Source organism: Solanum lycopersicum, chromosome 12 (genome assembly GCF_036512215.1).
Source record: "Solanum lycopersicum chromosome 12, SLM_r2.1".
Lineage (NCBI taxonomy): Eukaryota > Viridiplantae > Streptophyta > Magnoliopsida > Solanales > Solanaceae > Solanum > Solanum lycopersicum.
This window is the reverse complement of record NC_090811.1, coordinates 65,546,715-65,560,999: the sequence shown is the minus strand read 5'-3', so window position 1 is coordinate 65,560,999 and position 14,285 is coordinate 65,546,715. Positions and strand designations below refer to the sequence as shown.

At 27.9% G+C, this 14,285-nt stretch overlaps 1 protein-coding gene and 1 pseudogene across 1 annotated transcript; both read right to left on the bottom strand.

Annotated features, from left to right (window-relative positions):
- Window positions 1-912: 912 nt before the first annotated feature.
- Window positions 913-3,124, bottom strand: LOC101248278 (purine permease 1-like; annotated as a pseudogene).
- A 1,225-nt stretch (window positions 3,125-4,349) lies between these two features.
- Window positions 4,350-8,273, bottom strand: LOC101247996 (purine permease 3-like). Its single transcript, XM_004252666.5, has 2 exons — window positions 5,609-8,273; window positions 4,350-5,011 (listed from the first exon to the last, which is right to left on the bottom strand). The coding sequence occupies exons 1-2, from the start codon at window positions 6,323-6,325 to the stop codon at window positions 4,658-4,660; spliced, it is 1,071 nt and encodes a 356-aa protein (XP_004252714.1). The 5' UTR covers window positions 6,326-8,273; the 3' UTR covers window positions 4,350-4,657.
- Between the last annotated feature and the right edge of the window lie 6,012 nt (window positions 8,274-14,285).

The following is a 14,285-nucleotide window of genomic DNA, read 5'->3' as shown; positions in this document are numbered from 1 at the left end:
TTTAAATTATTGCAATTTTTCCACAATAAGTCATATAAAACCAGCATTTTATTGGAAAAATGCAAATCTTTCAATTATATTATTGTGGATTTAACAGCAACGTTTGATGTTCCAAATAATTAAGGAAAACGACGTAAATTATTTTTGTTGAATATTCGTTCATACGTATTGTTTTATATTGTATTAATTTGATAGTGTTATATTACTTTTTATATAGTGTTTAATTAGATTATATCGTATTTTGTTACTTCATAATGTTACTTATCAACAATCTGAAGGATAAATTTATAGCATTACATAATGCATAATAGATAAATATGCTCTTTAATTTGGATTCAACTTGTATTTGTTTTCTAATTTTGAATGTGTACAAGTAGACATATGCAGCCTATGTGACGTCCTATGTGGCCAATTTGTATCCTACGTGACGTCCAATCTGTATTATGTCACGTAGGATACGTGTGCTTGCTTGTTCAATTTTTTACAAATAAGTATTTCCTTGTGCGCATCCGAAACTGGATATCATTGACAACTAAAACCACGTTTAATGACACATGTATTATGTCTTACATATAATATGTCTGTAACTTGGTTTAAACTGACATTTATGCCCGTAAACTTTAAGTGTGTACAGTTAAATACTTAAACTGGTATAAAGTTAAATAAGTAGACACAATTGTCCTACGTAGCAAATATACAAAGGGCGCCATGCTAGATGCCCCATTGGACGTGAATTGACACGCGGGACGCCAAGTAGGACGTGTGTGTCTATTTGTTCAACTCTATACAAATTCAGTTATCTACTTGTACACATACAAAGTTGAAAGACATATATTTCAAATTAATGAGATCAAGTTAAATAACATATTTACGTATTATGCCAATAATTATTTACTTAATAGTACGAAGTAATTAAGGGCAAAATAAAGTAACAATGCGATCACATCAAATTAATCATTACATGAAAAAATGACATTTTTCATAATTACATAACAATAAATTTAACTATACAAGACAATATAACAGGTAACAAACATAAATAGCAAGTCAAACAGGTTCTATTTGTGTTGTTGATGTCATTTCATTTTCTTGAATTTTCATCTTTTCAACTTTCTTTGCTTGTTTAAACTCTCCATAGAAATATGAAACAAAACCCCAAAGAGAGAGAAAAAGTGAAAGTCCTTTTTCACCTGAGAATTTCTCTTTAAAGAAAACAATAGCCAATATCTGAGTAATTGGCAATAGAACAGCAATCAAAACTCCAGACATTAAAGAAGAAGAGAGGTAAATAACTCCAACAGCACCAACAAAGAAACATTGCCAAATGATAGCACTCCATATTACAACTAGGTAATATCTAGCTTCTCCAAGGTTAAAATTTTTGGCTTCTCTTGATATTGCCTACAAAAATAAAGGAAATTACGTGCTATATGCTAAACAATGTCGTATGCAGATATTATTACTATCTCGTAGAGGAAGTGAGACTGTTAAGAATGAAAAGGAAAAATATAGCAACCACTAAGAAAAGAGTAACTATAACAAAATATTGCAATAACTAAAATATCATAAAAATAGATGGTTGTAGAGTTACTACTACGATAGACACCATTACCTATTGTCCTTTCTGCCCTAATTCGCGATCTCTACACCCTCACACCTATCTTAGTCCAAACCCTACACATTTATTTATAAAAAAAATTGACAGAATATGTACATATAATTAATATGATTTGTGATGGAGTGTTAAGTACTACTTCATCCTTAACAAGAGGTCTCGAGTTCGAGTACCCTAGAGTGCGATGTCACCTTTATAATTGGGAGCACTCCTCCCCCCCCACCCCTCCCTCCGCCTACCTATGTGAAATTTTCTGGTGTGAATTTGAATTTCTTGGATAGCAATTTGAGGACCAAACATCAAAAGAAGAATAAAGAAAAATGATATGTACTATAACTACATAACTTCCTTCAAAAATCAACAAAGTTGTGGTGGAGTAATAAGTACTCCTTTATCCATAGCTACAACAGATCTCTAGTTTGAGTCCCCCCGAGTATGATGTCACCTTTATAATTGGGAGTGCTTCTACCCCCTCCCCTCCAATGTGAGACTTTTTGGCTCGAATATGAACTTGGTTGGGCTGCAATGTGAGTATGAACACCGAATGGAGGATAAAAAAATAATATGTACATATAACTGCACTACCAAAAAGGTTGTGGTGGAGTGGTAAGTACTCTTTCATCCTTAACTAGAGGCCCTGACTTCAAATTCCCCTAAATATAAAATCGTCTTTATTAGGAAGTACTAGAAAAAAGAACAACTTCCTTCAACCACTCAAATTTAAACTTTAGAATAAATTCTGAATAAATCTCTAATTTAATATTGAGTTAAAAAGATAGATACCTGAAAGTCTTTATTAGCAATCATTCCAATAGTGCAAAAAGCAGTAGAAGCAAAACACATAACCATTTGAATCTCTAACACCAATGTTGCAGTAATAGCTTGTTTTGCCTTCAAATACATCAACTCAATACAAGGCAAAATAAGTCCATACAAAGCTGCTGCCAAAAGTGTCACGATAAAACCAACAACATACTCTTTAGTTGTAACACCCTCTGGTCGATCACCATTCAATCGAATACCCAATAAAATCGCGCCAACTGTCAATAAAACCACCGCGTTAATTGAATATGACGTAAATTTTATCTTCACTATGAAGTAAGCCCCTATCGCCGTGAAGGCAAGTTGAGCTGCAATAAGAAGGGAAGACGTTGACACGGGGAGTTTTGACCCTCCTCACGAATAAAGATAAGCATCAAATCCCGTAACAACACCAATAACAAACGATGCAATAAAAATTTGAGGTGTGATATAATACAACTTGGTTTCAGAGCCTTCGATTTTTCGTCGATAGAAATATAAGATGACTAGTGGTATAATTGTGAGTGGAACCAACTATTAAACCATATTCTTAAACCACCTTCAACAAAATATAAACGCATAATTAGAGGGCCACCACAAACACCAACAGACATTAATAAACAATTTATAATCAAAAGAAATCTCCTCATATTAATACTTAAAATTCCATCTTCCATTTTTATTTTTATTTGGTTTTGCTATAGTGAGAACTCTACTTTCATAATTGAGTGCTTATATAGATGAAAAAATAAAATAAAAAATTAAGAAAATGTTTATTATCTTTTATAATCGAAAGGTAGTGAATAGAATATTTAATAAAAATAATGTCAACTTAAATTCTTAATAATAAAATCCATATTGCATTTTCTTTAAGTTGGCATATCCCGATATGTTATTATTTAAATATATACCTCCTATTGTTCAATAATAAACACTTAAACATATTAGTAAATTGAAAATATTATTCAAACTAAATATTTATGTGAAATTTGTAAAATATAGGAAGTGAAAATTCTAACCGTTTATTACTCATATTTACAATTAAGTCATATTACAGAGAGTATGTTATGGTAATTTGTACATGATTAATGATCCCTTTTTAGTAATTCATCATTGACAATTAATGATGCGCAAGGAAAAAAAAAGATTTTCTTGAATTAAGTCAATTTTGCAAAAAAATATAAATATCAACGTAAGTTGGAAAGTGAAAGATGATAAAATAAAATATAAATGGAGTGTGCAAGTTAGTTTTCTTATGATCTTTATTATTTAAATGTCACGTGAAAGTTAATAAAATATATTTTGACAAATTAAATGAAAAAAAAAGAGCATATATCTTTTAATATGATTTGATTATTTTTGGAAGATTTTTTAGTCAAATTTAATCAAATATCAATTTTCTTTATTGATTTATTTCGAATTGTAATTTAATTTTATTTTTTTAATCATAACCATATACACCACTCGTTAAAATTACATTGTGAATCCATGAATACTAAAATTGAGAAGAAATGCAACTCAATTTTATAAAATTCCAAATCCATATATAAGAAAGACTTATTTCTTACTTTATTTTTAAAAAAAAATAGAAATTAGAAATAGGTGCCACTAGCCATAATATCTTTGAAAAATCTTAGATAAGTGTTTCTTCAATTATTTTACTCAATTGTCGTGTCTTGAATAGTAAGCGTTGAATTAAATACATTATTGCAAAATTTCTACAACTCGTAATATAACACGAATATTTTGCTGAAAAAATACAAATCTTTCAATTATATAATAATAGACTTGAAAGTGACAAAAAAAAAAATCCTAATAATAAATAACAAAAACTTACATGATTTTTGTTTGAATTTTTTTTATTATTATTATTATTACATATCGCGCTCTATGTATCATATTATATTATATATAACTTTTTATGAATACAATATTTATATAAATTTTCATCATTTTTCATTGTTTCATAATATCAAATACTGAAAATCTCAAGAATAAAATTTACAATATTATTAAAATAAAAGTAGCATTCTAGCATAATATTACTTTAAAATTAAATAGTACCAAGTAATCAAAAAGAATAGAAAACAACATAACACTCTAGGCATGGTCATCACATAAACTGACACTACTTTTCATGATTACATAAAGATGAATTTAATGATACTATAGATATTACTTTTCATGATTACATAACGATAAATTTAACGATAGGATAGGTAAAGAATCATAAATAGTAAGTCAAGCTGGTTCTATTTGTGTTGTTGTTGTCATCTCATTTTCTTGAATTTTCTTCTTCTCAACTTTTTTTGCTTGTTTAAATTCTCCATAAAAATAAGAAACAAAACCCCAAAGAGAAAGAAAAAGTGAAAGTCCTTTTTCACTTGAGAATTTTTCATCAAAGAAAATTACTCCTAATATTTCAGTAATTGGCAGTAAAACTGCAATCAAAACTCCAGACATTAAAGAAGAAGAGAGGTAAATAACTCCAACAGCACCAACAAAGAAACATTGCCAAATAATAGCACTCCATATTACAACTATGTAATATCTAGCTTCTCCAAGGTTAAATTTTTTTGTTTCCCTTGATATTGCCTACAAAAATAATAAGTGACATGTTATATGAGTTAAAATGAAGAGACTATAGAGATTGCTATTAAGATGTGGTAGACTATATTGACAAAACGTACGCAAACCTAATCACTACCTTATGAAGATAAAGAAATAGACCGTTTTCAGAAAAACCTCGACTCGAGTAGAAAAATCAGAGTAAGTATGAAAAGGAAAAATGATGGAGTACTAGAAAATATAGCAACTACTACAGAAACATTAACAATCACAAAATATTATGATAATCGAAATATCAAAAAATTGATGGTGGTAGAAAGTCAAGCCAAAGACACTACAAAAATAAAGCTATTACTACATAGGACAAACACTATTTAAGCTTAAACCCTTTGAGAACATAGGACAAACACTATTTAAGCTTAAACCCTTTGAGAAGCAAGAGGAAACTCCACTAACTATTAATCTTTTATCCTAATCCGCTATCTGCACATATACCCTACTCCAAACCCTACACAAATGTGTAAATATATAATAAAACAACTTCCTTCAACTATACAAATATGAACTTAGAGTTTATACCATATAAATTTTAAATTCTGAATTGATCTCGTTAAAAAAAAATACCTGAAAATCTTTGTTAGCAATCATTCCAATGGTACAAAAAGCAGTAGAAGCAAAACACATAACCATTTGAATTTCCAACACCAATGTTGCAGTAATAGCTTGTTTAGCCTTCAAATACATCAACTCAATACAAGGCAAAATAAGTCCATACAAAGCTGCAGCCAAAAGTGTCATAATAAAACCAATAACATACTCTTTACTTGTAACACCCTCCGGTCGATCACCATTCGATCGAATACCCAATAAAACCGCGCCAAGTGTCAATAAAACCACTGCGTTAATTGAATATGACGTAAATTTTATCTTCACTATGAAGTAAGCCCCTATCGCTGTGAAGGCAAGTTGAGCTGCGATAAGAAGGGAAGACGTTGACACGGGGAGTTTTGACCCTCCCCACGAATAAAGATAAGCATCAAATCCCGTAAAAATACCAATAACAAACGATGCAATAAAAATTCGAGGTGTGGTATAATACAACTTAGTATCAGAGCCTTCAATTTTTCGTCGATAGAAATATAAGATGACTAGTGGTATAATTGTGAGTGGCCATCCACCGGTTTGTAACCAACTATTAAACCATATTCTTAAACCACCTTCAACAAAATATAAACGCATCATTAAAGGGCCACCACAAACACCAACGGATAATAATAAACAATTTATAATCAAGAGGAATCTCTTCATATTGATACTTAAAAAATTTGCTTCTTCTTCCATTTTTATTTTTTTTTTGGTTTAGTTTGTAGTGAGAACTCAACTTTTATAATTGAGAAGAATGTGAATCTATTGATATAATTGGTTTGACAAATAATGGAGTGGTCACTTTCGAATAGTACATTATTTGGAAGTGTATGGTTGAGCAATTTCTATCTAAAACCTTAATCATGTAGTTTATATAGATAATTATGTAGACATATGTTTTAATTACATTAAGTAAATTGTAATATTGGCTATGTATATCATTTAATCATCATTAATATTTCCAATAGCAACATGTACCTAGCTAGCTAGACTTATGAGAATTTGAGTAATGAAGGAAGAAAACAAAAGATATTGTCATGTTGTAGTTGTGTTTAAGTGATAATAATTAAACCTCATTAAATATGAACAAAAGAATTAATATTATTATTGTTATTACATCTACTTGGTGAATATAGAGCATATAGTTTTAAGGGCTCATTTGTTTTTTTGGAATTTGATGTTTCATTTAATGATTAATATTATATTTCTAGATATAAATGCATAATGAATACGATGTTTGTTTATCCATAATTTATTTAATCTTGAACATGATAAATATATAATTTAAATAAAAATAATAAAATATTTTAAAGATATAAATTGAATGAAATAAAATTATTTATGAAATATTTATGTTTGCCAGTGATATTAAAAATGATTTGTAGAGATGATTAGTGTTGTAGTGACTCACGTTGGTGATGATTGATCAAATGGCTAGTAATAATGATGGTGATAGTTGTCATAATGGAGATAGTTGATGTTGTGGTTACTTTCTCGACAAATGGCGGTTGATAGTGATAGACTATGAAGAAATTGGCTGATGTTAATAATTAGCGGTGTTGATCGTGGTAAGTGAAAATATGTGCTTATTGATACTTTATATAGGGGTTAACAAGTGTCCAAATAGTTGGATTGAGTTTGAATTGAATGAGTCAAAATAAGCTCATGTGAGAAGCAGTGGCGGAGTCGTCATATCTAAATATATGAGTTCATTCGAATCTCTTTCGATAAAAAATTATATTATTTTTATATGATTAAAATAATTTTTTAAATATATATAATAGATGTAAAAATTCTTTCGACTATTTCGTGTGTCAATTTCTTTCGATTTTAAACCCCTTATAAATTTTTTTTTACTATACCTCTGATGAGAAGCCTAGTAAAAAGATAATATATTAAATAAATAAAACACTCGTGTGTTAATTACTTCGATGAAATAACCACAAACATTTAAGAGGTTTTGTTAGCCATCATTTTCTTTGCTTCTTGTGATTGAATTAATTAATTTCTTGGGAGACATAAGGTGGAATGAACAAAATAAATACAATAACATTAATAACTTTTTATGCTTCAAAATGAAAGGTGATAACAATAAGAAAAAATATTCAAATTATATATATAGAGAGAGAGAATATAAAAAAATTTTGTATTATCAATATAATTTAACGAGTCGCAATATATAATCACTCTATTTTCGCATGCTCTTTAGACCACACTCAAGGATGGGACAATATGGCTTTAGTGAGCTTTATTTTCTCATTGAAATGGTCACTATATATATCAATAATTTTGAGCATCGGTGTCATAACAAGAACCTTGTAATTCAAAAGATCATGTTAAAACGGCTACACAATATTAATGAAGCTACCCCTTAATATATGTCATATCTATGTTACCACCAATTCATAAAGAGTGCTCATTTATGATTATCGATAGATACTACTAAAAAATAAATTAATTAAAATCGATTTCGTCGAATCGATTATCAGAGAAATTGATTTAAAATTATCTGTGACGAATACGTGCATTTTTACCGTGAGGTAGTCATTAAATATGGTTATTGGTTAAAAAGCTTATGTTGTTTTTTTATTTGTACTTTCTAAAATTTTTATTTTCAAAGATAATCCCAATCTTGGATTGGTATTTTTTTTTTGGCTTCCAAGCAAACCATATAGTATTTTTTTTCATAAAATTTTCCATATAAGAGGGACTTGACATTATGTCGTTTTGGCGCTTTTACAAGTCTATGGAAGAGCATCTACTAATGGACCCTTGCCTGTCCAATTGTCCCACCAAAACCTACTCCGATCCATCCGTTCTTATCTCAATTTTTGTAATATTTTTTAAATTTTAAAATTTAATAAGTATTTTTTATACAATAATTTATACAACGTCAAAAGTATCGTAGCTTATATAACACATATCATGTTATCTTCCACAATCTAGAAGTCCATACATACATAATTAGCAGTAGCTAGGGTGACCCCTAGCTCTCACACTATTACTTATGTTTGAATATAATAAAAATAAATAGTAAAAGAGATTGGGATAAATCTCCACCACTTTTTAATATACAAAGGTGGTACTAATGTCTTCCATTCTCTTTATGCTAATATAACTTTCTTCATCAGTAGGGTAAAGAAAGATTTTGCAAGAAGATCTAATAATGGGCATTTTTGTTTAATTAATCATGACCATTAAGACCACCAAAAGTAGTTGGCAAAGTGCTTCTCTAAAAGCTTAATGCCACTTTTGGGAGAAAGAGTAGCACTTAAAAGGAAATGTATGGAACACATGTTTGATATTTTCTTTATTGGCGTAATATATCATAAATATAAAAAATTACAATTTAAATAAAATGAACAAAAACGAATTAAAAAGTATTCAGGTATCTTGCTCTTTAGATTTAAACTCAGTACAGTATAATCTACATCAATCTAGGAGTATTATTCTCGACTTGTCCTCTTCGAAATACAACTGCCCAACAAAATCATATGACTCAAGCAACTTCAGATTAGTTGAAGAGTTTAAAGGTATCAAAAAAATCATTCCTTCAAACTTCCGCGAAGAAGAGTGTTATTATGTTCCTTGCCAAACACTTCCAAAATTGGTTCACGGAAGGGTATACATTAGCTCGTGTTCTTTTAAGTCGTTTCAACTTATTTTAAGTTACTTTTAACCTTGTAAATACTGTCAAAAGCAAAAAAAAAAAAACCTTTAAAATAAATTTGACCAACTTTTCAGTCAATACAAACAGACTCTTTAGTTTAAATGCATATGACACTCTAAGGATGTAATGCAATTCTCTCATATTTCTTAATAGTTGTTTGGTCAGAGACTTCAAATATTTTTCATTTTAATTGAAATTTATATAGTTGAAGTCGAAGATGAAGTAGTATTTGATTATACTTCTTGAAAAGAATATTAATGCTTGGGAAAAGAGTAAGAAATGTCCTTAAACTATGTGAAAGGAATAAAAATGTCCTTCGTTTATAGTTTAGATAAAAAATGTCCTTACCGTCAATACTTTAGCTTAAAAATGTTCTTGTAGTCAATATTTTGATCTAGAAATGCCCTTATAGTTACAAAATGGGTTAACAATACTTTTTTAAGAATAAATATTTTTTTTCTTTTTAAACACATTTTCTTTCTAATTAAATATTATTAAAGAACACTATTTTTTTTTTATTTCTTCTAAAGTCACTTTAACAAATAAAAATGTAAAAAATATTTTTTGTCTTCTTAATCTCATTTTATCAATTAAAACTAAATAAACGACATATAATATATTTCACATATATAAAATTATATTATATTCACCATTAATTAATATTTATATAACGATAAAAAATAATAATAATAAAATAAGAAGTATTTTCTTTTTTTCTGAATTGAAATAGGATTAACATTTGCTAATTTCTTTTTAAAACATAGTATTAGAAAAAGAATATGTTAAAAAGAAAATAATAATATATTTATTTTAAATAGTGAGCATTTTTTACCCATTAAATAACAATAACCACATTTTTGGACCAAAGTCGACAAGGATATTTTTTGGACCAAACAACAAAAGGAGGACATTTTTGTTCCTCTTCGTATAGCTTAAGGACATTTTTGAGCCAAAGTATTGAAGGTAAGGGCATTTTAACCAAACTTTAAACAGAGGACATTTTTGTTTCTTTCATATAGTTTAAGGACATTTTTGACCCTTTTCCCTTGATGTTTACTAAATTCTTTGACATAGAGCAACACGTTGTTACTTTCCAAGCTGGATTTTGGCTCGGAACGACATTAACGATGCGTGTTATTATACAGGATACATGAGATAAAAAAACTAAAGAGTATTTAAAATTCTGACCCTTTTAGGGCTTCCAGCTTCAAGGGGATGTTAGGAATGGGCCTAAGCTAGATGGGCCAGCTCATGTATTTAAACCACCTTAGCTCTTCTTTATTTTGAGGCCATTTTGTTGGACTCAATTTTCTGATTTAATGTCAGTAATTTAGCATTTTTAGGTGTTTTTTTTTTTTTAAATTTTGGAGGTGTTTGAAAAAGTTATAAAATGTTTATAAGCACCTATTTTTTTGCCAAAAAAGTTTTAAAATAAGTCAAAAATTAAAATAGGATATCATCTGCTTATGACTTTTAACTTTAACTTAATAAATTACTCATTTTGTCCCTTTTTTACTTGTTATATTTTTACTTCATACACCTATTAAGAAAATATTAATTTGTATAGTGAATTTACCATTTATGTCTATTAGTTAATAGGATTCCAAGTGTGTATATATATAAAAAAAATTCTTAAAATATAATTTATTTGCATGATAAATGTAGTTATGCATAATAATCATCTATAATTCATGCATAATTTGTATATTTTCGTACATATTGTTCTATACTTATCATACATTGGTGGTACATAGAGAATAAAAGATATTACTATTACAGCTAGGTGGGTGAAATATTTTTGGAAAATAACAAAGTATTAATTCAAATTAAATATTATAATTACAGTTCTATTTAGTTGTAATGTATAACAGATATTTGTCATTCACCTCTCCCTCCCTAGAGAATCTCGTTCGCCACTCTCTCTCGCCTCTCTCACTTTATACAAACACAAATGTATATATTGTATTTGTGTTTGTATAAAATGAGAGAAAACTGTATATACAAATACAAATACATATATATTCGCCCTATACACTTATAATTATACAAATACAAGTCTTCCTAATATGTCCTCTTTTGTCTTTCTCTCTTTCTCGTTTTATATAAACACAAATTGTACAAATTACAATGTATAATTTCTGTTGTTTAAAGCGAGAGAGAGAGATTTGATATAGAAATGTTTTTATTTCGATTTAATTGTATACAAATTCAAATTTTATGCATAATGCAAACACAATCATTAATACATATGCATAGTTATTATATATATACAATTATTTAACCGATATGCGTATACAATTGTTGTGCTTTAATACAAACGAGAGGTCTGCTAGCGACTTATACAAATTTGATGCTCCATAGAGCAAATTATGCAAACTATAACTTTAACATACAAATATTATTTTTATGTTTGCTAAACCTGAAATTTACTCAATATTTTTTAACCAGCTAACTAAAAAAATGCTAAAATTTCGAATAAACAAAGGGTTACAAATTTAAACTAATCTAACTTGAAGTACTTGATATGCCAGAGTTATGTGAACCGGAGGAAAAGAAATTTTTGAGAGAGATGCATATAATTAGAGGGCAAATAGCTCTATCACGGGGTTTTGTTTATATTGGAAATGTTGAGAATATTACCCTACACAAAAAAGAAACAAAACAAATAAATTGTGACCCTTAGGATCATTTAAACATACGATATGAAATCAGATTGATATAAAAGTTAAAATTTTATTTGAACATTAAATTTAGATTCTTATATCGTCTTTACTGGAATAGCAAACCATAAGTTGGACGATAATTATCACTAATTGCAGTAAAATTAGAAAAGCTAAGGTACCGATATCAATTATGGTGCAGGGGTGGGACTGCTCCATCTTTAACCAAATGTCTCGGCGACTATCCTTTGGTTTTGAGAAAATTATGTTGAAAGTGTCACCCATGAGTGGATCCTACAATGAGTGATCCAGATTTAATCAGGACTCTAATAATAGCTCCAACACTAAGTGGAAAATAAAAAAAAAATATAAGTGTCAAATGGGCACATTGGATTGAAATTAGGGAAATTTTTCAAAATATCAATATTTTAGCATTTAAGAGGACTCATTAGCAACAACTTCAATATTTAGTAAAAATGTCATTTTAGTTTGTTATGTATGTTTTTATTATTTATTTTTATTTAAAGAATATAATTATTTAATAACAAAAAGGAGAAAATTAAGGGGGGAATATTTCAAAAAAAGGCAAGCATCCTTAATTTTCTCATAAGTTATATTTTCAAATAAAATTTAAATTTTTTTTTCTCCAGAATTTTTACCTTTTTTAAAATTATATTCATTCCACAATATATTCTTATATTTATTATAGTTTTTTATTAGTTTGTATTCATTCCAATAGGTATGCCGAATTTATCTATATAGTCATTTAAGAAATATATTTGTATTTTTATATATTTTTTCCCTATATAGTTATTTTTTTCTTCAAAAATCCTATATGTATTCATTTCAATATGTATTTTATTTGTATTTCTATTTATTCTAGTTTTTATTTAGAATTCTGTATAATAATATATAAAATACAAAAAATTAGTATGATGAAAAAGTGAATGAAATATAAAATTGAAAAGAAATAATTAAATATTTGGTGTACTCATTCTTAAATAAAATACATAACTAGTTGAAATACATTTAGAATAAATACAAATTAGAAAAAAATATCAAATTCAGTTGACATACCTTTATTAGTTTGTATTCATTCCAATATGTATGTCAAATAAAATGTAGCTATTTAAGAAATACATTTGTATTCGTATATATTTTTCACGGTGTATTTATTTTTCTTTTCAAAATCTTGTTTCCTTTTCTAAGTCGTATTCATTCTAATATGTCTATTATTTGTATTTGTATTCGAATACAAATAAATTAATAGAAAGTTGTTCTTCTTATAAATAAAATACATAACTAGTTGACATACATTTGGATGAATACAAATTAGGGACAAATACAAGATTCATAAACCATACAACATGAAATTTTTAATAAATACAAATATTGATAGTATACATAGTGATTTGAATACAAATTAAGAAAGCATACCAAATTCTAAAAAAGAACTATAAATACAAAACAAACTAAGAGAAAATTGTTCGCGATCTTCGTCGTCTTTTTCAAGATCCTCACGAGTAGACAAAGATTTTACATTTGCGTTCTGAATTTGAGGAAGGTTTTGCACATCAATGAGTCTTGTAAATGTTCTTACCCTCTTTCTTCCCTCATTTTAGCAGCGGATCATACATTATACACTATTTGTTAAGTAATAAATAAATTAAAGGATGAAAAATCACCAGAAATTGGTTGATTAAGATGAATACCTCTAGAAAGCCTCTTGAATTCAGCCATTGGAGAGTAAATCATAACGGAAATTGAAAAATACAAACAACATTTTTTTAAGATTTAAACAAAAATAAAATTAGAAAAGAAATCTGAAAATAGGATAAAGATTAGAGATACCTTAATCAAAGGGATTCTTGTTGATTCAATTTTGGATTAAAAAAACAACCAAAATATATGGCAAAAAAATATTTGCAACTTGAATGTTGGAGGAAAATCAGAAAAGATAACCATAAGAGAGAAAAAAAAAATTAAATGGGAGAGAGAATTAACAATTTGAAAAGATAAATATGAGAGAGAATAATTTTTTTTTAAAAAAAAGGATATATAGAATTAATTAAAAAAGAGAGATAAATTAGAAAGGAAATTGGGACACATAAATTTTTATTTATTTTGACTAGTTTACTAATTTTTCCTTGAAATTATAGATATTAAAATGGATTGAAATAGATATTGGGTTGGGTCAATGACCCACCCAAGTTTATTTTGGGCTAAAATGGGTTGGGCTTAAACATGAGTTTGAGTCTTGATATCATAAAGGGAAAATTGTATATAATGATAAACTAATAAATCAAATTAAATGCTATAACCACAC

Coding starts and splice junctions, on each gene's coding strand:
- LOC101247996 (XM_004252666.5), bottom strand. CDS start 6,325: ATGGAAGAAGAAGCAAATTTTTTAAGTATCAATATGAAGAGATTCCTC. Junction 5,012..5,608: donor TTGCTAACAAAGATTTTCAG/GTATTTTTTTTT, acceptor TTATTTTTGTAG/GCAATATCAAGGGAAACAAA.